Below are 25903 nucleotides of genomic sequence, written 5' to 3'. Positions count from 1 at the left end.
GAAGTTATGCACAGTTAAATCATCCCTGATCGAATCAGCGGAAATGTCCCGGAGCTGCCTTTGACTAGCAGAGAGAGCAGAACGCAGACTTTATTTTCAGGATGCAAGGACTAATCGCTCAAATGATGCCAATGGAGTAATGGAAGTTATAGAAAGTGCAAGAAGTTTTGTGCATAAAACAGTCCGAACTTTTAATAAAAAGTTGACTGGAACAAATTACAGCCCTTTTTCGTGTTACAAAATCTGCTCGAAGTTTACTCAAGCCCTGCACACTCACAACAAACACATCTACGCGCCGTGGCACGCAAACAAACACACACCCACTGATGTTATTGATCCTCTTTAGTGGTTCAAATCTCAGGGCAATAGAGCCAGACCAATAGGACAGATAAAAGTGAAAATAAAGGGAATCATTCAGCGCAGTGGAGATGTCCTGGGTTTAATGACATTCGGGTCAAACCACAACTGCAACATTATAGCTCATATATAGCATTCTCTCTCTCGCTCAAACACACACACACAAACATCTCGCAGTGGATCTATAAGTCTAAGTAGTGCAGACTAGTTCTGTATCCCAGTACGAGGAAGACAGATGTACAAAAAATGCCCAACATGGGGCGTTAAAGGGCACTCTGAGTCCGTATAAAGGCAGTCTTTTCGCTGTGATACTCCAGCTCTTCGCTGTCTGACTCAGAGTTCATCGCCATATCCTCGTCCCCCCACACAGTGGGGATTCCCCGGTACGACACTTTTCCCCGGCTGAGTCCAAACCCAAAGCCGACTCGTATCCCCCCTCCGCTTGTGTCCGTCACCGGCAGTTTGGTCCTCCGACAGAACGGGGCGCTGGCTGCTCCGGAGTGCAACTGAAGCAGCACGAAAACGGCTGCGAAAGTGGCCAGGATGAAGGCACAGCTGAGCACTGCCACCAGCGCCGGCAGTCTCGAGGACAGCCCAGGTTCACGCAAGGATTCCTCCGAGCTCGGATCCACCTCGTGCTGGAGCACAGGAATGCTGGGGGATTTCCGCTGCACCTGGTTCTGGTGCAAGCAAGAAGTGACCGTTAAGTGACTGTGGGGGGGACAGGAAAGACACTCGTTCTCCCCAGACCCGAAGCACGTCAGACAGGCCGGGTTGCAGGGCAGGCACGCTTGTACGGTAGAGTGCTCCACCCAGTTGTCCAGCGACAAGTTAAGCACCTGCAGCCCAGAGCTGAAGCCGGGAGGACAGGACTTCACACAGCCTTGCAAGAAAAGCGAGAAACCCGTGCTGCATTCTGGAAAACAGAGATCAGAAGAACGCTTAATCGCAGATGTTACGAATCTGTAAAAAAACACGAAATTGCATTTTAAACATATTGTACTTCTGTAATGTGACACTTTTGTGAGGAACAAAAAGGATTGTGGGCTATGATATTGGTTAATATTATTTCCCCCCCCACTCATGCAGGCTTGGTTTATGTCAGTAGAAGAGAAATGGTTGTTTCAGAGGTTGTGATGAAAGTGAATATGGAAATAAACATTTTGGTAACACTTTACGGTACATTAGTTACCATTAGTTAATGCAATAGGTATCATTAACTTTTTTGTTTGTTTGTTAAGTTAGGCCATGCCAGCTACACCAGCCATATTCATAGCAAGAGTGAAAACATACACACACACACACACACACACACACACACACACACACACACACACACACACACACACACACACACACACACACACACACACACACACACACACACACACACACACACACGTTAGTATATGAAGAAATTAACATCAATGCTATACAATGTATGAAAAATGGAGTGTTCACTGTTAATTCATGTTAAATATTGTGCTGACCTCATTGTAAAGTGTTACCACATTTATTTTTATAAAGAATAACATAAAACAATAAATAACCTTGATTGCAAATTTTTCTAGCTATGCAATTTTAACACCACACAGAGATCTGAAATGTGTCAGAAAGCAAATAGCGGCCATTAACTTATCAGCTCAACTACTGCCAAGGTGGCTGTTAACTTCAGTTAAACTGTCAACCTATTTATATCTAGTTTCCTGGTCAAAACAATGAAGCAGAAATTTGAAGGAATTTACTTTGCACCCTTTAGTATTATGATTTGTTGCCACGAAATACGACACAGTAAGTACATACTACGGTCTGCAAACTTTCAATACATTAGCTAAACATTCACGTCAGTATTTGCATTTGTTTTTGGAATAAGACCAGCTGACCAGGTAGGCTACATTTATTAAAGTCAATAGGGTCAATTTATACTGATTTTCCTAATAGGACAAATAATTGACCTTGTAAAATTCAGTAGTACCTGCAGTCACAGTGAGAACACCTAATGAAAAATGAGTAAAATAACTTCTTAGCAAAGTTTGTCCTTGAGCACTCTGCAGTACTGCAGGCACAATATGAGGCCATGATGGAGAAATCCATCAAGTCTCCACAGCAACTTTAAATAATACAATATTCGTTTAACAAAATTAAGGTTTGTTTACTGCCCTCTGAAGGAGTGTACGACTTCTTTAATAATGCACCGTTTATTAAATTTAAAGCTCTCTGGCATCACTCTGAAGTGCAATATTTATACTCATAAACAAATATTAATATTCATAAGCACAATGGGTAGTCATACTGAGACAATTATTTTTATTTTTTTTCTTCTTGTTTTGTCAAGGGAATTGCTGTGTTTGAGTGTAAATATTTCCTTCTGGTCATGAATGTCTTCACCTATAAAAGCTTGTCTATTAAGGGTTGTGTATGTTTATTTGAATGCCCCTTTGGTCCAGGGCATGTGTCTTACCAATGCAGATCTGCTGGGTGTCAAAGGTTTTGCAGCTGTTGTTTGAAGGCCGGGTGTAATCGGAAATGGACGGATCTGTTGCACTAGAGCCGGTGCCATATAAGATGAGTGTGAACTGAGAAAGTACACCTGTGGAAAAGACCTTGAACTTTAAAGAAGCTGTGACCGTCAACAAAGACCCAAATAGAATAGACCCAATAGAATAGAAATAGAAATCCTTTTCTAAATCAGTGTTTTTTTTTTTTTGGTCTTGTTTTGCAGTAAAAGTACTTAAACATCATTAAAATAAGATAAATATACTTCAGAAGCAATTTATGTAAGATTCAGAGAATCTATCTTGAATTAAGTTTATTTTTCTTTCAAGCATAATTCAAACAACATTTTGTGAGATTTCTTTTTAAAACTAGAAAAAGCTATTTGCCAGTGGGGTAAGAAAACTAAACTTAATTCAAGATTTATACTCTGAAATGATGAAAGGATGTTTGAAGTAAAAAAACAAGACAAAAACACTGATTATAAAAAAGCTTATTGCAGTACCATAGTCATTAAGTCCAGCCACATTCTCGATCTCCAGGGTCCATTCTCCCCGAGGGTCCTCATCCCAGGAGTGGGTGGTCATGAACGCCCAGTCGTTGAAGCCTTCGGCTGAGTTATCCTGAGGCCTGAAGACAAACAGAAGAGAAAGAAGATCTCTATGTGTGTGCAAGTCTATCTGAGATGTGTCAATAAGATGAATTGAGTGTGTATTTACAATACGAATAATTATGTTTCATGAATGTTTTCTTGGGCATCAGATGTATTTTTTTTAATTTTTTTTTGAGCTGATGAGTTGATTTAGAGTCTATGCATGTTACGGTTAATCGATTACACATTACCATTCAGAAGTCTTATATTCCGCAAGGATGTATTAAATTCATAAAAAAAGTAAAGACATTTATGTTACAAAATATTTCTATTTAAACAATCCTGTTCTTTTGAACTTTCTAAACAATTTTGAAAACAGTTTCAACAATTAACAATTTTCTTGAGAATCAAATATCAACAAATTAGAGTGATTTTTTAAGGATCATGTGACACTGAAGAGTGAAGTAATGCTGAAAATTCAGCACAATTAAATTACATAAAAAATTATAATATAATTGCACAATATTACAGTTTTAATGTATTTATGATCAAATAAATGCAGCCTTAGTGAACATAAAAGACTTCTTTCAAAAACAAACTAATAGCGTGTCTGAGTGTGTTTACCGTGGAGCCAGTAGCGTGGAACGAGTTCCCAGTGGGCTGATGAGGTGAACAGCCAGGTTTCCTCTGTGGTTATAGGAGAGGGTGAGTCTGGCCTGCACGTGCTCCAAAGAGCTCACAAAGTCCGGCTGCCCTGAGCAGGCCTCTACACTTCTGCTAAAGATCAGGTGGTTTCTTATGTCCCTGCAACACAGAAGAATCTGAAATTATACTCCACTCTCACAAGCAACTGTATAATGATTATGATATAATATAATTTAGTTTGCCTGCCCTTAAAAGATGACCTCTGTCTCCCCAGGTAGCAAGCATTAGTGGGCATTACCCACTATAGTGGGCATTAGTGGGTTTGACTGTCATTACCTGGGCTCGGTCAGCATATTAATGACACATTTGTGCTGTGGCCCAATGCTGGTCCAGTTCTGGGCCAAAGCGACCATGGCACTTGCATCCAGCAGACCGTAGCCGTAAGAATGGCTCACTGCCACATAGAGAGAGATGGAAAAATTAACTAGGTCAGACATATCCAATGAATAAATAAATAAATTGATTGGTCACGTGAATTGTCATTTACCTAATCGGCCCACGCCATTGGTCCTCCAGTCGTTGGTTATTAGGTGGGCGGGACGTGAGGTTCTTACTACGAGATGCTGCATGTCTCTCCATGTCAGGTTCATGCTGGATGTCATACAAAAAATGAAAAGCGATATGAGCATTACATGGCAGCAGGGCCACAGATTTTTTTTTTAGATTAAAAAGATAATTTGCACATAATTATCCCTCTTGGATGTGACAGGATGTCTTTTTGAAAGACACATAACTAAAGCTTTTCTTTTACCCGAGGCACAGAAAATTGCAAATGGAAATATTACGTCCCGGGGGCCATGCATCATTTTGCAATTAAACAGCAGACGAGACCTTTATCTCCCCCAACTAAAGACCCAAAATTGTATTCCCTGAAAATGCAGCAAATATCAGATTCAATTTATAACAGTTTTTCCTTGGTTCACGACTCCAGCTTATTCGTTTTGTCGGCTGTAGCTCTACATGGTGGAAACAAGCAGCTTTGGGACTCGTGCCCCCCACGGGCAAGGTTGAAAAGCCCTGTTATTTCTCAACAGGGTATTTCTGGGCAAACCATGTTTGCGATTGACAAAAATACCTGCATGAAAAGCCATTTCCACCCAAATGAAATGGATTTAGCGTAAAGATGGAAAGGGAACAGTATGAAAAACATCCTGCTCTGGCATCCGTATAGTTTTCAAGGTGATCCAATTCATAAGCTTTCAATATTTTTGACCTCACAATAAATGACTTAGGTAAATTCTTGGGTAAATTCATGTCATACGCACAATTTATAAACCAAAAGACACAGCACAGATGCAGTGATTTACATTCAGTGATTAATAGATGCCAGACTACTGAAATTCTCATGTTGTACATAGAAGGACTTGCACAGATATTGAACAGATACCCCTTTTATATGGATGAAGTGCCAGTGCTGGAAAACATGCCAGAGCCTTTAAACATACTGGACTCAAACCAGGAATCAGAAAATTAATGGAAAGGGGGAAGAATGCCCTCACCACTCAAAGGTTTCATAAACAACAACAATACGGCTAGACTTATGATAAGCAGCACTAGATCACTCCTATAATAAACAGTAAATTACATTAGAAGCTTTGAGACGCGCATTCATTTGGCAGACACCCCAATCCTGCTTTCTGTCTCTGTATATATATATAAACACAACATATGATACTATAAATATATATATATATATATATATATATATATATATATATATATATATATATATATAAAACAAATACATTTGAAAAGGCTGGGGTCAGCCAGATTCTTTTTAAAGAAATTAATATTTTATTCAGCAAGGATGCATTAAATTGATCAAAAATGACAGTAAGACATTTATAATGAATGTTGCAAAATATTTTTATTTTAAATAAATTATGTTCTCTTAAACTTTCTATTCATTAAAAAAATCCTGAAAAACAATTATTCATGGTTTCCACAAAAATATTAAGCAGCACAAATGTCCTCAACACTGAATTAATTTCTTCAGCAAATCAGCATATTAGAATGATTTCTGAAGGATCATGTGACACTGAAGACTGGAGTAATGATGCTTAAAATTCTTTGCTATCGCAGGAATGCATAATATATATATATATATAAAAAAATACAAATCTTAATATTATTTCACAATATTGTCGTTTTACTGTATTTTTTTTAAATCAAATAAATGCAGCCTTGGTGGGTATAAGAGACTTCTTTCAAAAACAAAAAGTCTTACTGACCCCAAATATATTTATGTATACACACATTTTACATTTTACATAATATATTTTTTAATGTTTGTTATATTACAAATTAAAATGCAAAATTACCTCTGAGACAGGTTCAAAGATCCCCTGGCCAAGCGCTGGCTCAGGCACAAGCACAATTACAGTGGAAAATGAGTATGACAGCCTTTCTTACACACAGACGTTCAAAAGTCACCTACAGCGCGACATCACAAAGACTTCTGCCCGACGAAAAGAGCAGAGCTGTGACAGAAAGAGAATAGAAATCTAGGACCTTAGAAAACATTTCTCCAAAAACGTCCCTATCTCTTTCATTGTGGGGCAAGCGCAGTCAAAGCTGGCACCAGCGGGGTTAACAGCCCTGAACAGCAGGGGGCGAACTCACACATAAACAAACACTGTGTACGAACTAGGAGCCCCGAGACTCCACCACACACAAAAAAGACAAAGAAACCCGACGCTTGTGTGAGACGTGAATTCCATGTCTTATTACCGCCTCACAGCATACAGGATTAAATACTCTGCAGGATCTTTTAATTGAGCATGATGACTTGATGTTGTACAGGGGCCTTGGGGTCAATCGGCCCTGAACGAGGAGTGAAGATTGGCAGCCATCACACGTCTCTTTCCATCTCTCCTTCTTTATTTTGGATGAGCAATGTCAGAGCGTGTCAGAGGGCTGAAGATGATGTGCATGGGGTAATGAAGTCTAACCGATGAGGGGGAATGATGGACAGGAGTGGGTAGAACATGTGTGTGTATGTCTGTCCGTAGAGACAGGTGTCATTGTTGTCATCACTCACTTGGCCTCCAGAGCGAGAGCGATGATTCCAGCGGCCAGGGGAGCCGAGGCGGACGTGCCCGTGTGCGAATCTGTGCACTTCTTCCTCAGGTCCGTCGTCACCTGTACAAACAAAGTTAGATGGAAAGGTCAGACGTGTTATTGGCCAGTTATCAGAAAGGACATAGGTTGTAGCTATATATGAGGTGTTGGTGTGGGCGTCTGTCAGCCAGAGGCGCCTGCAAAGTGCCTGACAACAATGCAAGTCCAAGAGGGAAGGAGAAACCTCATTCACTGCAGCTTCAGTGATGAGATGTGTGACAGCTTGGGAGACTTAATAAGCTGGCACCTCAACACCTGAGGGTTTGGGGTTTTAATCATGCCGTAGGAGACATGGGGACATGTGTGATTGACAATGGTCAGGATGAGAGGGATTCCAGCCCGAGGCTACAGAACCATCAGTGCATACACAGGTGAGTACCTGCCAGACACCCACACATACTCGTTCTTTATCATTGTTTTATTTGTCTCTGTCCCTTTCAGTCTGATTTAAACATGTACAGACACAGACACATAAAATCCCACCCCACTGCTGTCGGCAAGATTGCGTCCATTTTTAAATTGAATCTGTTATTGCCTTTGTCATCCTAATGGAACAGGGGGTCTCAGAAGAGGGAGAGGGGGAGTTATCGCAGTCAAACATACTGGGACAGCCTTGACATCCAGCAAACAAACACTCTAAAGCCACCCGAAACATCTCAGATGAGCTTCAGTGAGCTGGCAGAGATAGACCTGCCTGGAGAGTCTGAAATCACTTTCACAGGAATGAGCATATCAGAGATTCAAACAGAGCTCGGATAACTACCCACAGCACAAGAAATCATATTTTCCCCTCAATGTGAGTTTGAATTCAACTGAAATAAATTGGTCAAAAAGACCCAAGTTCACAAGTTATCAGTTTGAATATCCAATATTTATTTTGCTAGCTATATAAAATTAAGGAACATAAAAAAAATTGCAATTTTTTTTTTAATACTATTTATTTGTCCATTAAAAATATCTAAAATGTGTCATATTTTGAGTTAGTTCTTTTTGATCAGATCTTTCAATCAATGACTTAAACAGATCATTCCAATTACAATGAACAAAATTCCCAAATTAATGAACCAAGTCTTTGAATTAATGATTCAACCGCATCATTCAAATTCCAGTGAGCAAATCATTCAATCATAGATCAATGAATCAGATCTTTGAATCAATGACCCAACCAAATAATTCAGAATCATTCATTAATCAGATTTTTTAATTACTGACTCAACTGGATCATACTAATTTAATTGAACAAATCATTCATAAATCATGAATCAGTGTTTCAAATCTTTGAATTAAAGTCTTAACTAGATCATTCCAAATTCAGAGAACAAATCAATCATTAATCAATGAATCAACCAAGTAACTAAAAATATCAGTTGATTCAAATGAACAGCACACAAATGTAAGAACCAAGAAAAGCTAGAGGAATTTTTCAGTGAATAACAACTTGTCTATCGGTCAGTTCCTCACACAACTGCTGTTTTATGACTTAAAAGACTTACAAAAAACAAACAAAGGCTATTTTATGCTACCGTATATAGACCGCCTGGGCCTTACGCTGATTTCCTAAAAGAGTTTGCAGATTTTCTCTCAGACCTATTAGTCAATGTCGATAAAGCATTAATTGTTGGAGATTTTAACATACACGTAGATAATCCAAATGATGCGTTAGGAGCTGCGTTTACAGATTTATTAAATTCATTTGGGGTCAAGCAAAACGTCACCGGACCAACACATCGTCTTAATCATACACTCGATTTAATTATATCACATGGAACCGATCCAACCGATATAGATATCATTCCACAAAGTGATGAAGTCACTGATCACTACATGGTAACTTGCATATTACGTACTGCTGTAATATGTCATGCGGCGTCGCGTTATCAACCAGGCAGAACAATCCTTCCATCCACCATAGATAATTTCTCAAATTGCTTATCTAATCTGTCTCAGCTGCTGCCTGAACCCAAACAAACAGATGAACTAGAAGAACTAACTAGCACTATGAGCACCATTCTCTCTAGAACATTGGATGTGGTTGCACCTATTAAATTAAAAAAGGTCAGAGAGAAAAATAAAGCACCATGGTATAACAATACTACGCATGTTTTAAAGAGAGAAACCCGTATTTTAGAGCGTAAATGGAAACAAACTAATATAGAGGTCTTTAGAATCGCGTGGAAAGACAGTATGTCACGTTATAAAAAGGCCCTAAAAGCGGCCAGGGCTGAGCACCTCCGCAAACTAATAGAAAACAACCAAAACAATCCAAGGTTTTTATTTAACACCGTGGCTAAACTAACAAATAAACAGACGTCACCCGAACAAAATATCCCGTTACAGTTCAGTAGTAATGATTTCATGAACTTCTTCACTGAGAAAATAGAAAGCATCAGAACCACAATTGTAAACGTTCAATCTTCAATCGCGCCTTATAATTCAGCTTCAATTATCACCCCGCAAGAACAATTACAGTGCTTTACAACTATAGAACAAAAAGAGTTAAATAAACTTATCACTTCATCTAAAACAACAACATGTTTATTAGATCCTATACCAACTAAACTACTGAAAGAAGTGTTACCTGTAGTGGAAGAGCCTCTCCTCAATATTATTAACTCGTCTTTATCTCTAGGTCATGTTCCAAGAACATTTAAACTGGCAGTTATAAAACCTCTCATTAAGAAACCACAATTAGATCATAATAATCTAGCAAATTATAGACCCATTTCAAATCTTCCATTTATGTCTAAAATATTAGAAAAAGTGGTGTCCGCTCAACTGGGCTCTTTCTTGCAACAAAATGATATCTATGAAAAGTTTCAGTCTGGATTCAGACCGCATCATAGCACTGAAACTGCGCTCGTTAAAATCACAAATGATTTACTTTTAGCTTCTGACCAAGGCTGTATCTCAATACTAGTTTTACTTGATCTTAGTGCTGCGTTCGATACTATAGATCACACAATACTCTTAGATCGACTACAAAATTATACTGGTGTTCAAGGACAAGCACTAAGCTGGTTCAAATCATACCTATCTGACCGCTACCATTTTGTCTATTTAAATGGAGAAAAATCGATCATAACTCCAGTAAACTATGGAGTGCCGCAGGGATCTGTATTAGGCCCTCTGTTATTTTCAATATATATGATGCCACTTGGAAATATTATAAGGAAACATGGAATTAGTTTCCATTGTTATGCTGATGACACTCAAATATATATTTCATCAAGGCCGGATGAAAATACAAAATTTTCCAAATTGACAGAGTGTGTTAAAGATATAAAAGATTGGATGACGCGTAATTTTCTTTTATTAAATCCAGACAAGACAGAGGTAATACTTATCGGTTCAAAAAACCGCCCACAAAACCTTGCACAATACAACTTTAACATCATAGGATGTCCTGTTACTTTATCCTCTACAGTAAAAGACCTGGGTGTTATACTCGATTGCAACCTGTCTTTTGAAAATCATATTTCATATGTTACAAAAACAGCCTTTTTCCACCTTAGAAACATTGCTAAGCTACGTAATATGCTATCAGTTTCTGATGCAGAAAAGTTAGTTCATGCATTCATGACCTCGAGACTAGATTACTGTAATGCTTTACTAGCTGGTTGTCCTGCATCCTCAATAAACAAGCTACAGTTAGTCCAAAATGCCGCCGCTAGAGTTCTTACGAGATCAAGAAAATATGATCATATAACACCGATTTTATCATCACTGCATTGGTTACCTATAAAGTTCCGTATTAATTACAAGGTATTGCTACTGACTTATAAAGCCCTAAACGGCTTAGCTCCAGTCTATTTAACGGATCTTCTATCGCCCTATAATCCATCGCGCTCTTTAAGATCACTAAATTCAAGGCTTTTGGTCATACCTAGGATATCCAGAACCACCAAAGGAGGGAGAGCATTTTCACATTTGGCTCCAAAACTCTGGAATAGTCTTCCTGATACTGTTCGTTGCTCAGACTCGCTCTCCCAGTTTAAAACTAGATTAAAGTCGCATCTCTTCAGCCAGGCATTCATATAATCCCACAGTTCAAATACAATCCGGTCTCTAGCTCATAAATGCCAGAGGAGAACTGGCCCCCGACTGAGCCTGGGTTCTCCCAAGGTTTTTTTTTTCTCCATTAGGTCACCTGATGGAGTTTTAGGACACCATTAGGTCACTTGATGGAGTTTTTCGGTTCCTTGCCACTGTTGCCTTTGGCTTGCACAGTTGGGGATATTTTGGGGATATTTAATTTAATTTTATCAATCAATAAATTCCTCTTGAAATAAACTTTGTTGTATTATTTAAATGTAATACTGTGAAGCTGCTTTGATACAATCTGTATTGTGAAAAGCGCTATACAAATAAACTTGACTTGACTTGACTTATGACAGAAGACTTAAAATATTAAACAAGCTATATGGAGCACTTTTATGGTGCCTTTATCGATATTGACATCCCCAGTCCTCATACACTTTTATTATATAGAAAAGAGTGACTAGGTAATTCTTCAAAACAACATGAGTTTGAGTATTTGACAGATTTTTCTGAAAAGACTTCTTCTAAATTTTAGAAGTACTAGAAACTAATAGCAAAAATGCTCAAGATGATCCAAAGGCAAAGACCATCAAGATGACTTTTAGAACTTCTTTTTATAGGCGTCTTTTGGCCTAATTAACGTGCTCTAGTTAAAAAGCCTACTCAGACACTCTCAAATACAGCTTATGCAGATAAAACAATGGTATGTAACTGAAAACGAGAACCAAACTTGCAAATAAGATCCAAAGATTCTGCAATGCAGCATATTTGGTATTCAAAAATTGCTGTCTCTGTCTTTTGCTTTTTCACTTGGTCTAATTTCTCTGCTCTTTCTCTCTTTGCTTTTTCAGACACCCGTTTCTCATTTCCATTCTTGGAGGACACGCTGGGGACAGAAAAGCAGATGTGTACGGCATACAGCAGCGGCACCTGTGATGGGGAAGTTTTCAGACGCTACTCTAAAGTGATTTTTTGCCTCCTTAGGGCATGGTGTTCTTGAGCTCTTTTTCATATAGCCCACAGGAAATCACAGCGGCAGATGTGGAAATCATTTCACCGCCTGACACTTCATCTCCACCGCACGCTGAATGGGGCGGCACTCAATCACTCACTTTCCCCATGTACAGTCGTGATGTGGCCATTTAAACCATGTGCAAAATTTGGCACACACACAAGCTGTCTGCTCTGACATTCACAGTTCTGCTGACAACTGAAAATGGCAGTATTTGTGTGAAGAAATGAAGGTTTGTCTGTGCGCTGTTAACGTGTAAATGTGAATTTATTCTATTTATGGTGCCTTTAATGAGACGTGGTTGTAGCAAAGTGTGTATGTGTTTCACATGATCCTTCAGAACCAGCAGCCATATCACCCTGTAGCCCAAGACCAATTGCCCACTGAAGCTAAGCAGGGTTGAGCCTGGTCAGTACCTGAATGGGAGACCTTCTAGGAAGACCAGATTGCTGCTGGAAGAGGTGTTCGTGAGGCCAGCAGGGGGTGCTCACCCTGTGGTCTGTGTGGGTCCTATTGCCCCAGTATAGGGATGGGGACACTATACTGTAATACGCACCGTCCTTCGGTTGAGATATTAAACTGAGATCCTGACTCTCTGTGGTCATAAAAAATCCAAAGGCAAAGAGTAGGGGCGAGACCCTGGAGTCCTGGACAAAGTCCCTCTATTGACCTTTATCAATCATGGCCTCCAAATAATAATCCCCATGCTTTCAGGTGGCTCTATCACTCTCTCTCTTCTTCACCTATCTGGTGTGTGGTGAGCGCACTGGCGCCGTTCTTCTGTGGCTGCCGTCGCAACATCCAAGTGGATGCTGCACACTGGTAGTGGTTTAGGGGAGACCCCCTGATATGATTGTAAAGCACTTTGGGTGTACAACAGTACATCGTAAAGCGCTATATTCTCATTTCAGAAATCAATCATTTGCAGCACAATAAATATTTCTTATTATCAGTATTGAAAGCAGTTGTGCTGCTTAATATTTTTTTGGAAATCATGATTTTTTTTCAAGATTCTTTGATGAACAGAAAGCTTACAAGAATAGCGTTTATTTGAATATTACATTATATATTTGTTTTATAAACTGAAAAACTGCCAAAAAATATTTAAATGTAATATTCATAACTATTAAATTATAAATACTCATAATATTTATACATCTATATATATAAAAATAGAAGATTTTCTGTAAGAGGATGCATTTCTGTTTCTGTATGAAAATACAAAGAAAAATTAGTTTATTATATGACTCTAGTCTAATGTGTGACTACAAAGATTTGTTTGCACATATGAACGTGAGTGTTAAATACATACAATCTGTTTCTCGTTGAGGTTTCCGCTGCTGTAGGTGGTGGCAAGGGTTGAGGAACAGGCCTCGCTGTACCACGGCACATTGCCATACTGCGTGGTGCTGCTGATGGAGAGCGTGTAGATACTGTTGGTGTATCCATCACAGTTGCAGCTGTCCCGCTCTCGCCCTCCGTTACCCGACGCCCACATGAAGATCGAGCCCAGCCCACCTCGACCCTAAAACAGATGCACTCAACCTGGTCATTCACTCTTTCCAATGTATAGTTGTGAAATATTATAATTTATGCAAATCTAGCAACGCTGAATTTCCAGCATCATTACTCCATATGCTGGTTTGCTGCTAAAGGAAACATTTCTTAAATGTCTTTACTGTCACTCATCAATTTAATGTGTCCTTGCTGAATAAAAGTATTAATTTCTTAAAAAAAAAAAATCTTTCTGACCCCAAACTTTTGAACAGTAGCGTAAATAGAGACAGACACCTGCTGTCTAAATGTATTATAGTCTCATCCCACAGTCTGTTCACATAACTGGCACGCGGCAACTGAAAACTGCCACTTCCAATCTGATTGGCCGGCCTTTTGAGACTTGGTGCACAGGTTTTTACCGCCTGGAAAACAAACGGTAGTTTACAGTTGCTGGGCTGATAGAAACATTATAAGGTAGAACTAATCACAGGATTTGCGAGTTCTGTGGCATCAAATCTTTAAAAAATATAAGTGGGCGATTCTTGGCCGTAATAAGCTGCTGATAGTTTTTATGCAAATCAAATGTCTGGCTATGTGAGACAAATGTATTTATGAATCAAACATCTGTGTAGTGTCCATTAATGTCCGTGCGTACAGGCCTCATCTCTATTACAATAGCCCACAAAAATCCAATTGAACGAGCCAATTATGGCTGTCATGATTAATTTAAAACCAATACTGTGACCTCTGAAATCTGCTGTATTTAATGCTTTAGTAATTTTGGCTGGACAGCTGACAAAGCTCCACTTTTCTTTTCCCATATATTAGTCTCCTCTCTCGCTGCAGTCAAGCACGTCGGCAGAATTTGATTAAAGTTTCTGTTCTATCTTCTGCAGTCCATATGGGTAATGTTTACAGCTGACTGACTCAGGATTATTGTGGCAATAAATGGGTTGTTTGTTTGTTTGAGATGCCGCAATTCGGTTGAAAATATTCAGAGGCACAATTCTAAGAAAGAAAAAATTGGGGATAAAAAAACGGTAGTGCAGAGAAACAAAAAGCGAGTCACTGCACTGAGGCAGATGTTTATATGAAGCGTAATTTGAGTAAATTACTAGAGGGGGAAATCAGTTTTAAACACCACCAAAATTAACAGCAGTCAAACTCATTCTGCACGGCTGTTTCATAGAGCCATTATTCTCACAGACGAAACAAAAGATAAACGAGACGAAACGCTCCGACAAAAAGCTTGTCTGTGATTACCAAGGACACGTTCGGGATGAAACAGAAGCGGCACTCGCAGCGGGCAGCCGTCCTAAAAAGGTCAGATCCTTTGCCTGTCAAACACGACACGCTCTATTCTCGCTGCATCGAATCTCATAATTTCTGCAGAGCGAGACAAAGGCAGGTGGGTTTGGATTTAATTCCATTTAATATATTTGACTAAATTACTTCGAAGATAACGCAAGCTGTTAGAATGCATCAACACTCACGGGGGGAAGATGTGCGAATTTTCATTAATGCTGCCGTGAAATTCTGCCTGAAGAGATTCTGAGCATATGCTTTAAAACACTTGATAGCACAAGGTTTATAAAAGGTAGTGGAATAAACATAATATTGTAATGAACAAACAAGATCTAGACTTACACATCTGGCTCAAGTGTCTCTTTCAATTGTTTTTTTTTTCACTTGTTTTATCATCACCCGGGCAAAATCACAAGTCTGATTGCTTAGAAAAGTAATAGCGCTCAGTAATAGCCTCTTCTCTGTAAGCTGCACGATTTGAGGCATCATTCCTGTCGGTAGCACAAATGGAGCGTGATTCGCTGAAATTTAGGGGTTTGTTTATATCCATTCTCGCACATACACTACAATTCAAAAGTTTGGGGTCTGAAATACTTCTTTTGAAAGATGTTAATACTTTTATAGCAAAGACATATTAAATTGATCAAAAGTGACAGTAAAAGACATTACAAAGACTATGTTACAAAAAAAAAAAATCTATTTCAAATAAACGCTGTTCTTTTGAACTTTCTATTCATTAAAAATTCTGAAAAAATGTATCACAATTTCTACAAAATTATTAAACTGCACATTTTCAACATTGATAATAATGAGAAATTATTCTTGAGCATCAAATCAGCATATTAGAATGATTTCACAAGAATAAATTATTATTAAATTACAATATAATATATTAAACTAGAAAACAGTTTGAAATTGTAATAGTATTTCACAATAATACCATTTTACTGTATTTTTAATCAAATAAATGCAGCCTTGGTGAGCATAAGAGACTTCTTTTAGAAACATTTGAAAGTCTTAACGACCCACAAATGGGAGTGTATGAGCAAAATGAACAGTAGTGTGTGCCTTATAAAACACTACAAAACAGTAGAAAAATGAAAAAAGACAGCCATCTTGTTTTATCATGGATAAAACAAATTGATTTTCATATTCATAGTGCAACGTTGTGTATGCTGAAATTCTATCAAAGTATGAACTCACAAGGGATAATGGTATGTGTGGCACACAGGAAAGCATTAACATATCAAAAACGAAAACAGAAAACAAATGCTCATCTCCTGCCAAGATCACAGAAATCCCCCTAAATAAAGTATTCTCTATAACCGTGTGTTTGTGCTTCTACAATCCTTCTCAATTCTCTCTCTGTAAAAGCATTTAAACAGGCGATGACATCTTCAACAGCTCACCCCGTCCAGCCCAGTTCCTCTGTCGGCGGTGCTGATCGAAGCCGATGGCAGCTGTGACACATTTAACGGATCTAAAATCTGCTTGGATGACCTGACATGAGCATTCATGCTGACATTGACTTGAGGCGACACTGCGAATGAAAGTCATTCATTTTCAGTGAGATTTGGTGATTTCTAGTGACATGAGTGATTTGTATGTGTGTCTAGTGACTCAACAAAATTGAGAAAAGTTTAAATTTATGCAAATTGGCATCAATGTGTTTCCTATCAGATAGTTGAGAGGACTTGTTTCTGCCCACTTGCAGATATAAAAAAATAATAGGTAAGACAGAAAATTTCAGCATTTATAACGCATTACGCACTGATATACAAACGCTTTTTAGCAGGAAGGAATTATTGTAAAAATAAAATGAAATCTTTCTGTTATTGGCAATACATCTCATTTGTAAATCAGATTTTCAAAAGCTATGGCCAGTTATGCAATCCACCAACAATGATAAGGCTTCCAGTGGCAGAAACGCCAATAAGCAACTAACAGTACTATGACCCAGGTGACCTCCAGTGGTAAAATCTGACCTCGGTGACCCCCTGCAGGAAAGCTTCTTTGGCCAGTTTGGCAGGGCCATCCACTGTCTTCCCATCATCCTCAGGGCCCCAGCTGGCACTGTAAATGTGGATGTGCTGGGAGTTCAAGCTCAGAGACTGAGCCTCCACAACATCTGTTACCTCTCCGTCCAACATCCGCACACCTGCATGCAGAACAGAGGCGGACAGAAAGCACGTTAATGTAGAAACCAGAGAGAAGGGAAAAATGGGTTTTGTAAAAATTTACTGTCTGTAAATGTGAAGGATATTTGGAAAAGAAAATGAAAAGCAAATTAGGAAGTTGCACAAGTTTCCAGCACAATTTTGTTTTATTGGCACTGAAAGTGAACATGCCGTATAAAGACAAAACCACAGCCGACCAGAATATTTTGGGATTTGACTGAGGTTTTTAAACTTTCTAATGCCAAGGACCCACAAATATGATGATTCACTTGTGATGAACCCCTTAAAAATAAATAAAATAAATAATAATAAAACATTTTTTTTATATATATAATAATAATAATAATAATAATAATAATAATAATATAATATAATATATATATATTATAATATATATATATATATATATATATATATATATATATATATATATATATATATATATATATATATTAATAATAAAACAAATAAAAATAAAAATGTGTTAAATTATAATTTTTTTTTATAAATTCGTTTTTATACAATCAATTTCATTGCAAACTGTTAATTAAGTTAAAAGATTTTTTTGAAAATGTAATTTTCAAAAGCCTGACTTCTTTAGTCTGAGATTAATTGCTTGTTGCAGTGTGGTGTCCTGCTAGAACATGATGTAAGATGGGAGAGAGCATCTAATTAATAAGAATGATTCTGTGGCTATTTATTTGATTAATAATAATCCTAGCAACAGGATTCAGACACTTCACACACCCCCACACACGGCCCAGCGGCCAATTAGAGATCAGCAACATCTGCTCTCTTTATACACACACACACACACACACACACACACACACACACACACACACACACACACACACACACACACACACACACACACACACACACACGGGCAGACTTACTCTCTTATTACAAAGATACACACACAAGAACACAGAAATTACGTGCAGGCTCAGGCAATACCCTCTGCCGTAATCACCCTCATCTAGATGGAAAAATATTTTCCTACAAAGACTATTGGAAGTTGTGTGTGCCTGTAGCGATGTCTGGCGCTCAATGTGACCAGAATATTTCAAAGATATTTCACCTTAATAGATGTGTTTTATAATTGAAAGATAAAGCGTTTTAGATTAGTCCAGAGAAGCGTGATGACAGATGCACAAAGGGGGCAGGAAATGAGAGAGAGCTTGGATAGTTATAATGCATGACCTCTTTGATTGATCTTATTACCATATGCAAAAGTCTAACCGCCAATCATTCGGATTCTTCACTCACCTCCAATTTTGGCATTGTAGGCCACACCCACTCCACAGACACCATTGTTTGCTGCGGCCGCCACCTCCCCGGCACAGCGTGTCCCGTGTCTAGAGAGACAAAGAGAGTTTGCACTAGTGAACAGCGTGGCATTGGCAGGGTTCACATCCAGTTCACATTCAGTTCAACTCGATTCAAATTCAGTCCACGTTTGTACAGACAAATTCTTGGGGCGCTGTCATCGAAACGGAGAGGCAGCTCTCAGTGCACCCAAATACAGATGCATTATCTTTATCCTTTAATTAAAATCTAATTAGATCTTTGCAGGCGACATCAACGGCAATAAATAAATAAATGGCTGATTATGGTTGTCACTTGTGTGTCTGATCGTCCCTACAGTACAGCAGACAAATCTCAGCAGCTCTGTGTCATGGTGGGGATGAACTTCACTGTTTAAAGAAATAGCAGCAGGCTTTGGGTTTTGTATGTGCACTGCAAGAGCTATTCTCTCCATTCATCTGCGTCCTATTGGAGCTCATTGTTTCCTCGAGACAAAGCAGAGAAGAGGACGATAGGGACCCCAGAGTAGGACTGGAGAGCCGATGAGACTGCAGATGTTTTTGAAACGGCAGCATCTCTTTACCAGAGACAAAAAGCACTCAAGAACAAGACATAAACACAACACAAAAGCGACACAAAAGAATACGCTTCATGCTCTTGGCCACTAAGCACTCAGCCATTGTTGCTATAAAAACACACACAAATAAATGCAGCAAATGTAAAAATTACAAAATTACATTTATTCATATTTATCATAGATAATGATATTTTAGTATTTCTTAAAACAAAGCATGTAAAATGCCAAAGGGAACATCCAGGAATTTTTTTTTTGTGATAATGCAAAGAAATCATTGAACCATTAAGTCAAATCAAAGGTTTAAAATAAAATAAAATCTGTCTCATTATACTCACATGTCATGAACACAAGGAGCAGGTACAAAAATGGGTGATTTCTTTAAGTGTGTAAAGCTCAGGTGGGCAATAATAGATTCTAATTAGGGCACTGGACGTCTTGCATTTCATCAAATCAATAATTGCTGAGGATGGAGGTGTCCATATGCAGGTTGTTAAGATCTGTTTCTGATTACTGTGCAAATACATGACATGAAAACACTCTCAGCCTTCCACAAAACCTGCTGTGTACAAGTAATTGAAAACGAACTGTAATTGTGTCTGAATGTATCCTCCAGGGGATGAGGAATTACAGTATATACCTTCAGGGTGAAGTCCATTATCATATAGAGATGAAAACGAGTCATTCAGATACATCCATCAGAATCTATCTCTCTCAAACTGTGAATGAGATCAAAACTATTTTATGCCAACAAGCATGTTAGCTGGTTAACCTGCCTAGCAGGCAGTTAAATATGTCCCTTTCCTCACAATAAATATAATGCAGACACATTTATCCATGCTCATATGAAGGGCAACAGCCCTGAATTTCCACAACAAATACCTTCCGTGCTGAGGGTGTAAAGCCTTCGTTTGCAATAATCATCATTTTCTACCTTTTGTCTTGTGTGCGGTGACAGTTATCATGATGAATAGTTGATAGCAGGGAGCACCTCATGAATAAACAATACAGTTTTTATATCAGCTTGTTTAGGAGGTTGTTTGTGGCTATAATGTATTGCATAAGGGAACAGTAAAATAGATTTTATGCACACCTTTTTATATGAAGATGTTACTCCATTTTGAGGAAGGCTTAGAATGGCCAACAAGTCAGGTAGAAGCAAGGTAAACTAGAGTGTTCAGTACACTCTGTGCTGACTTTAACTGTTAAGGTGTGGTTACATTAGTGTAATGACAACGAAGTACGAAGCACACCTCACACAGAAGTCACTTTCAAACCAAGCAACTTTCTGTTGGTCAAAATGGTGAATTCGGATTACAAACTGAACCGGATGCAAATTCTGTGTTGGGAAATCTTTGGTTACACTTAATTTCGAGTCTATTTTAGACATTCTATAGCCTGGATGACAGCCGAACGTAGCACCGCCCACAACATTTGAGGTCGGGAAGTTCGGTCTGGACTTGATCCGTTGTGGAGCAACTATGCTCGAACCAGAGCTGTTCGGACCAATCAAATTGTCAGGGCGGGCTTTAAACGATGATGGACAGTAACGTAATCATCCACGTCACCAAAGAGAGCTTGGGTTGAATTTGTTTACAACAAAGATGGCTGCCGCTGGAGAATTGAGATGTTAAGATTCCGCCATCGCGTCTGTTATAGAAGATATCGACAACGCATTCATTTTAAAAGAGGAACAGAGAACCACGATCAAGGCATTTGTCGATCGGAAAGATGAATGAACAACATACGTCACTTACTCTGTTGCTCTGATTGGTTGTATGTCTATCCAATTGAGTGCAGAGGGATTTTCTTTCCTGGTTCGGTTGAAACGCCCCATAATCACAGCCCAATGGAGCAGAATCATAATCATATTCTGACTAGAATCTGAGTATGATGACGTCAGGCTAGACATTCTACTAACTATTAGTAACTTTGCAATTACTTGTCAACTAACCCTCATTAATTTGCAACTACATGCCAAATAACTCTTATTAGAGTATTAGTAGATCGTTAGGTTTGGGTTACAGTAAGTAGAATAAGTTGACGTACTTGCAAAGTCACTTATAGTCAGTAGAATGTCTGTTGAGAGACAAATAAAATAAAGTGTTAGCAGATATTAAGCAGACAGTCAACTAATACTCTAATGACTCGTAGTTGACATGTAGTTGGAAAGTGTTACCAAATATTTTGCCCTCACACGAAATTCCAGTTTGTGCGAATTTTAATTGTACCGAGACCCTAAAGGGACATGGAGATGGAAAAAACATATGTGATGGGAGAAAAAAATATATTTCAATGCTTTTGAGTTCTTCCACAAATGTTTTAAATTCCCCTAAGAAACTCAGTGCTCACTTACAAAAAAAGGTTTTGTGAGGAAATTCAAAGTTTCTCAAGACAAACTCAAAAATTTTGCAAGTTTCTTGAGGGAACACAACATTTTGCAAGAGAACACAAAAGCATTGACATTTTATTTCTTATATTTTTTCCATCACCATGTACTTATAGGTGCTCCGTACTATTGAAAATTATTTGCCGAACAATGCTAAATGTGAATGCAGCTTTAGACTGCAGGTTCAATTTAAAATAAAAATTGTACAGGAATTCCTTGAGATTGACTGATAGTGATTCAAAGGTGAGTGGCCATATAATCTTATAAGGATGTGTAATGATCAAACAATTCGTTGAGATGCACCTTGCAAGAGGTCTGATGCTGTAATATTGCTTCGATTTGCATATTCCCATTCACAACTTTCAAAGACACCCACATGCAGTCAGAAAGACAGATCAGTGGCCTTGTCCTGAACTCAAGGGTTTAATGGGTATCATTATGGAGTCATGGCACAGCCAAGGATAAGGGCAGTTCTTTTTACACAGTGACTTTCAAAAGAAGTCATAGGACCATAACACAACCTTTTAAATCACAAACAGTCCTTCCTGACAAAAAATGAAAAGGTCTTTCCTTCTAAAGTCAGGAAACACATCAAGGTCACTTGGCTGGCAGCCATTCAGGCATAAAAGCAATCAAACTATAATTTAATCCTGAGTGTGGACAGCACAGCCTGTGCCTGTCAATTCGTAAAAAGTTAATGTTTGTTCTTTAAAAGACGTGGTGAATGTAAACCTGGAGGCCCAGCATTCATTCATTCACAACGATCCTTGATAGTGACTCTAACATGGGCTTTGTTTCATAGCCAAGTGCATCTAATGTTTCACAATCAGACTTTATTTGGCACCTTGTGGCCAGATCAAATCTACGGCTTTATAAATCCGAAACCTCATTCCAGATGATTAGAGCTCCCTACCACAGAGAAAGCTTTTTCCACAGAGATGCTGTTCAGCTAATTTACCTTTCACAGCTCAGCGAGGTGCGAAAACACTGATTCAGATAACTATGGTCTCAGTATTTTTAAAGTGCCACGCGTCACAATAAAGCTGACGAGCTGAAAACAACTTGATGATGTGTAGTTGTGGAAAAGAATGCCAACATGTGATGCAAGTGTCCTTGTCACCCTTTACATAAATGATGGTCCAATCAAAAAACTGTAAAAAGGAGGTGGCAAAATGTTAATTAATTGGCTACACATCAACGTCAAAGTAACACCGACACAGTGCACACATTTGGATTTGTGCTTAATGAGAGGTTTATTTGTATAGCGCATTTCCCTCACACTGGTAGTTTCAGTATCACTTGAAATAATTTTTGTTTATGCTTGGCATTTGTAATAAATGTTGTTAGCCACTATGATTTATATAATGTCTATATAATCTTTGTATTATACTTTATTTTTCATTTCTGTTCTATTCTGAATACATTCAATTTAAAGGATTTGTTGTGAGGGGAGCTAAAATAAGTGTTATAGTGTTTATAGTGTTTGTAAATGTTATAGTTTGTAAACATTTTGTTGTATTTGCCAGTATTTTTTATAATTTGTGAATGTAATAATAAAATGTGACATAACAACGAATCTGTTTCTTTTGCAACTTATAGTCAGGAAAATACATTACCTTATGTGGTTCCAAACTTGTATGACTTTTTTTCTTTAATGCCTCTGTGTTTTTTTTTTGTTTTTTTGTCCATACATTTAGAGTCGATGGGAATTAAAAAATCTTCAAAATATCTTCTTTTGTGTTCTGCAGATTGAATAAATTATGGTATAATTTTCTTTTCTGGGTGAACCATCCATTTAAAGGCAAAAAGTGAAGTGTTTGTGGATACAACTTCTTACCTCTAAGAAGAAAAAAACAACATGGTGGACTGGATCACTTTCTTTTCTACTTCCCTCCCTGTCTTACCTCTATTAAGGTGCAAAATTACCAACAATCCTTCTCAACCTTCCCTGCGGAGACCACAGCAATCTGTCTAAGGCCCACCAGGGAGAGGCAGAGAAGAGAGTGTAAATTAACTTGAATAGAAGTCGAGTTTTTTTCTTTTTCCTTCCCTGCCAGCAACAATCCCACCACACTGAAACTAGGACCGGAGACATGCTCTAATTCTTTCCGTCTCCTTGTTTTTTAGCCCTCTATCGGCTTGTTTGATGTTCCTTTCAATTCCCTGATTCATGCATTTACAATTCCCCTGCTCAGAGGCATAGGTGTGCCCTTGAAAACTCGTGATGTGTCTGTGTACAGTATGCTGTTTGGTAGACTGATGGAATCCATCCATGTGTCGTAGAGTAGAGCATCTCTATTCCTCTCTTCAATAGACCTGGATTAGGAAGCACTCTTAAAAGGATTAGTGTGTTTTCCAGCCATCTAATCTCAGCCCTCGGGCAGGGTTTCGGAAACACACGTCCTGAATGAGAAAGGGATATGGAGAAAGAGAAGGAGGTGGAGAATCATCAAGCAATAGAGAAAGAGAATCTATGGCATGAGAAATGAGAGGATGACGGAAGTGGTGGCGAAACCTTCGCAAAGTCTTTGACGCTACTACAGAAGCACATTCCAGAACTCAGAAGCACCATCTCTAGCCTGTCATGGTTAGTCTCTAGCTTCAATTGCCTGGCTGGCGCGGAGCAGTGGATTCTAGGGCAGATTTCCAGCATCTCTGATGAGATTCCAGAGGCCCGACAGCGCTGGAAAGGCAGGCTAGCAGGTCTGGGTCACGTGAGCGGTTGAGTGGAGAGGCAGAGGATTCGTGCCTACCAGTGTTATTTAGACCTCTGGCTGACAGCCACCTCACACAATCCATCCATCAACAGGCGTTATTAGAATTAAAGAAAGAGAAAGGAAGGAGGAGGACTTTTAAGGTCTCGTTTATTGATTCAATAAAGCCAACGAGACCTGGATATTGATGTACAAAAAACAAAGAGTCTCCAAGCTGACTTCTGCCCAATTGCAAAAGATTAGTCTTTTAAACACCAGAATTAAGACAACAAATAAACAGTTAACATATTCATATAAATGTCAAGCCAGAAAAGCCTGCGCCACAATGCTGCGGTGTTCTGGATGGTTGCTAAGGCATTACTAGAAGGTTTATAGGGTGTTATTTTACAATTCCACACTTACAGCATTTAAAATAATGGATTTTATTTAATTTTATATACAGTCGTGCTCAGAATTAATCATACCCCTGGTAAATATTATCAAAAATGGCTGTAAAAAAATAAATCTGCATCGTTTATCCTTTAGATCTTTCAGAGAAAGTTTAGAAAAAATTAATTTAACCTTTCATTGAAGTAAAATAATTGAAAGTGGGGTAATCACATTATGAAATAAACGTTTTTCTCCAAAACACGTTGGCCACAATTATTCATACCCCTAGAATTTTTTATGAATAAAATATCTCTGAAGTATATTCCCATTAATATTTACCTTTTTTTTAGCACACCAGGGTGACTAGGAACATGAAGTTGTCTAGCTATGACTTCTTGTTTCACAGGAGTTTAAATATGAGGAAACACAAAGGCCAAATCCCCTTAATCATCTGTCACAATGAGTAAAACCAAAGAATATAGTTCTGATGTGCAGCAAAAGATTGTTGAGCATCACAAAATAGAAAGTGGCTGTAAGAAAATAGCTAAAGAATTGAAAATCCCCATTTTGACCATCAGGGCAATAATTAAGAAGTTATAATCAACTAAAGATGTTACAAATCTGCCAGGAAGAGGACGTGTGTCTATATTGTCTTAATGGACGGTGAGGATGAAAGTTTGAGTGGCCAAAGACTCTTCAATAATCACAGATGGAGAATTGCAGAGATTAGTTGAGTATTGGGGTCAGAAAGCCTATAAAACAAATATAAAAAAATAAAACAACCCCTACAGCCCCACATATTGTTTGGGAGGTTTTCTGCTGGAGGTCCTGGACTTCTTATTCAGATATATGGCATCGTGGATTCTATCAAATATCAACAGATAAAAAATCAAAACCTGACGCCTTCTGCTAGAAATCTTATAATGGGCCGTGGTTGGATCTTCCATCAGGACAACGATCCAAAACAAACATCAAAATCAACACAAAAATGTGTTAAGGAGCACAAAATGAAGCTTCTGTCATGACCGTCCCAGTTCCCTGACCTGATGAGTGGAGTGAACTGAAGAGAAGAAGCACAAACATGGATCTGGGAATCTGAAGGATCTGGAGAGATTCTGTATGGAGGAATGGTCTCTGATCTCTTGTCAGGTGTTCTCCAAACTCACCAGGCATTATAGGAGAAGACTCAGAGCTGGTATCTTGGCAAAAGGAGATTGCAAAAAGGTATTTAATAAAAGGGTACCAATAAT

At 38.4% G+C, this 25903-nt stretch overlaps 1 protein-coding gene across 1 annotated transcript in view; it reads right to left on the bottom strand.

The window, feature by feature from the left end:
- Positions 1-423: 423 nt before the first annotated feature.
- furinb (furin (paired basic amino acid cleaving enzyme) b) overlaps positions 424-25903 on the bottom strand; it is an 84139-nt gene continuing 58659 nt past the window's right edge. The window contains exons 7-16 of the mRNA XM_082159887.1: positions 18569-18657; positions 17105-17277; positions 13630-13842; positions 7188-7288; positions 4635-4738; positions 4424-4541; positions 4067-4246; positions 3356-3480; positions 2819-2947; positions 424-1273 (exon numbers count right to left, since the gene is read on the bottom strand). Coding sequence (XP_082016013.1) covers positions 621-1273; positions 2819-2947; positions 3356-3480; positions 4067-4246; positions 4424-4541; positions 4635-4738; positions 7188-7288; positions 13630-13842; positions 17105-17277; positions 18569-18657 — 1885 coding nt within the window. The 3' untranslated portion in view covers positions 424-620. The remainder of the gene's footprint in view (positions 1274-2818; positions 2948-3355; positions 3481-4066; positions 4247-4423; positions 4542-4634; positions 4739-7187; positions 7289-13629; positions 13843-17104; positions 17278-18568; positions 18658-25903) is intronic.

The sequence above is a fragment of the Leuciscus leuciscus genome, assembly GCF_965113295.1.
Source record: "Leuciscus leuciscus genome assembly, chromosome: 25".
Taxonomy (NCBI): domain Eukaryota; kingdom Metazoa; phylum Chordata; class Actinopteri; order Cypriniformes; family Leuciscidae; genus Leuciscus; species Leuciscus leuciscus.
This window is presented reverse-complemented; position numbering and strand designations above follow the sequence as displayed.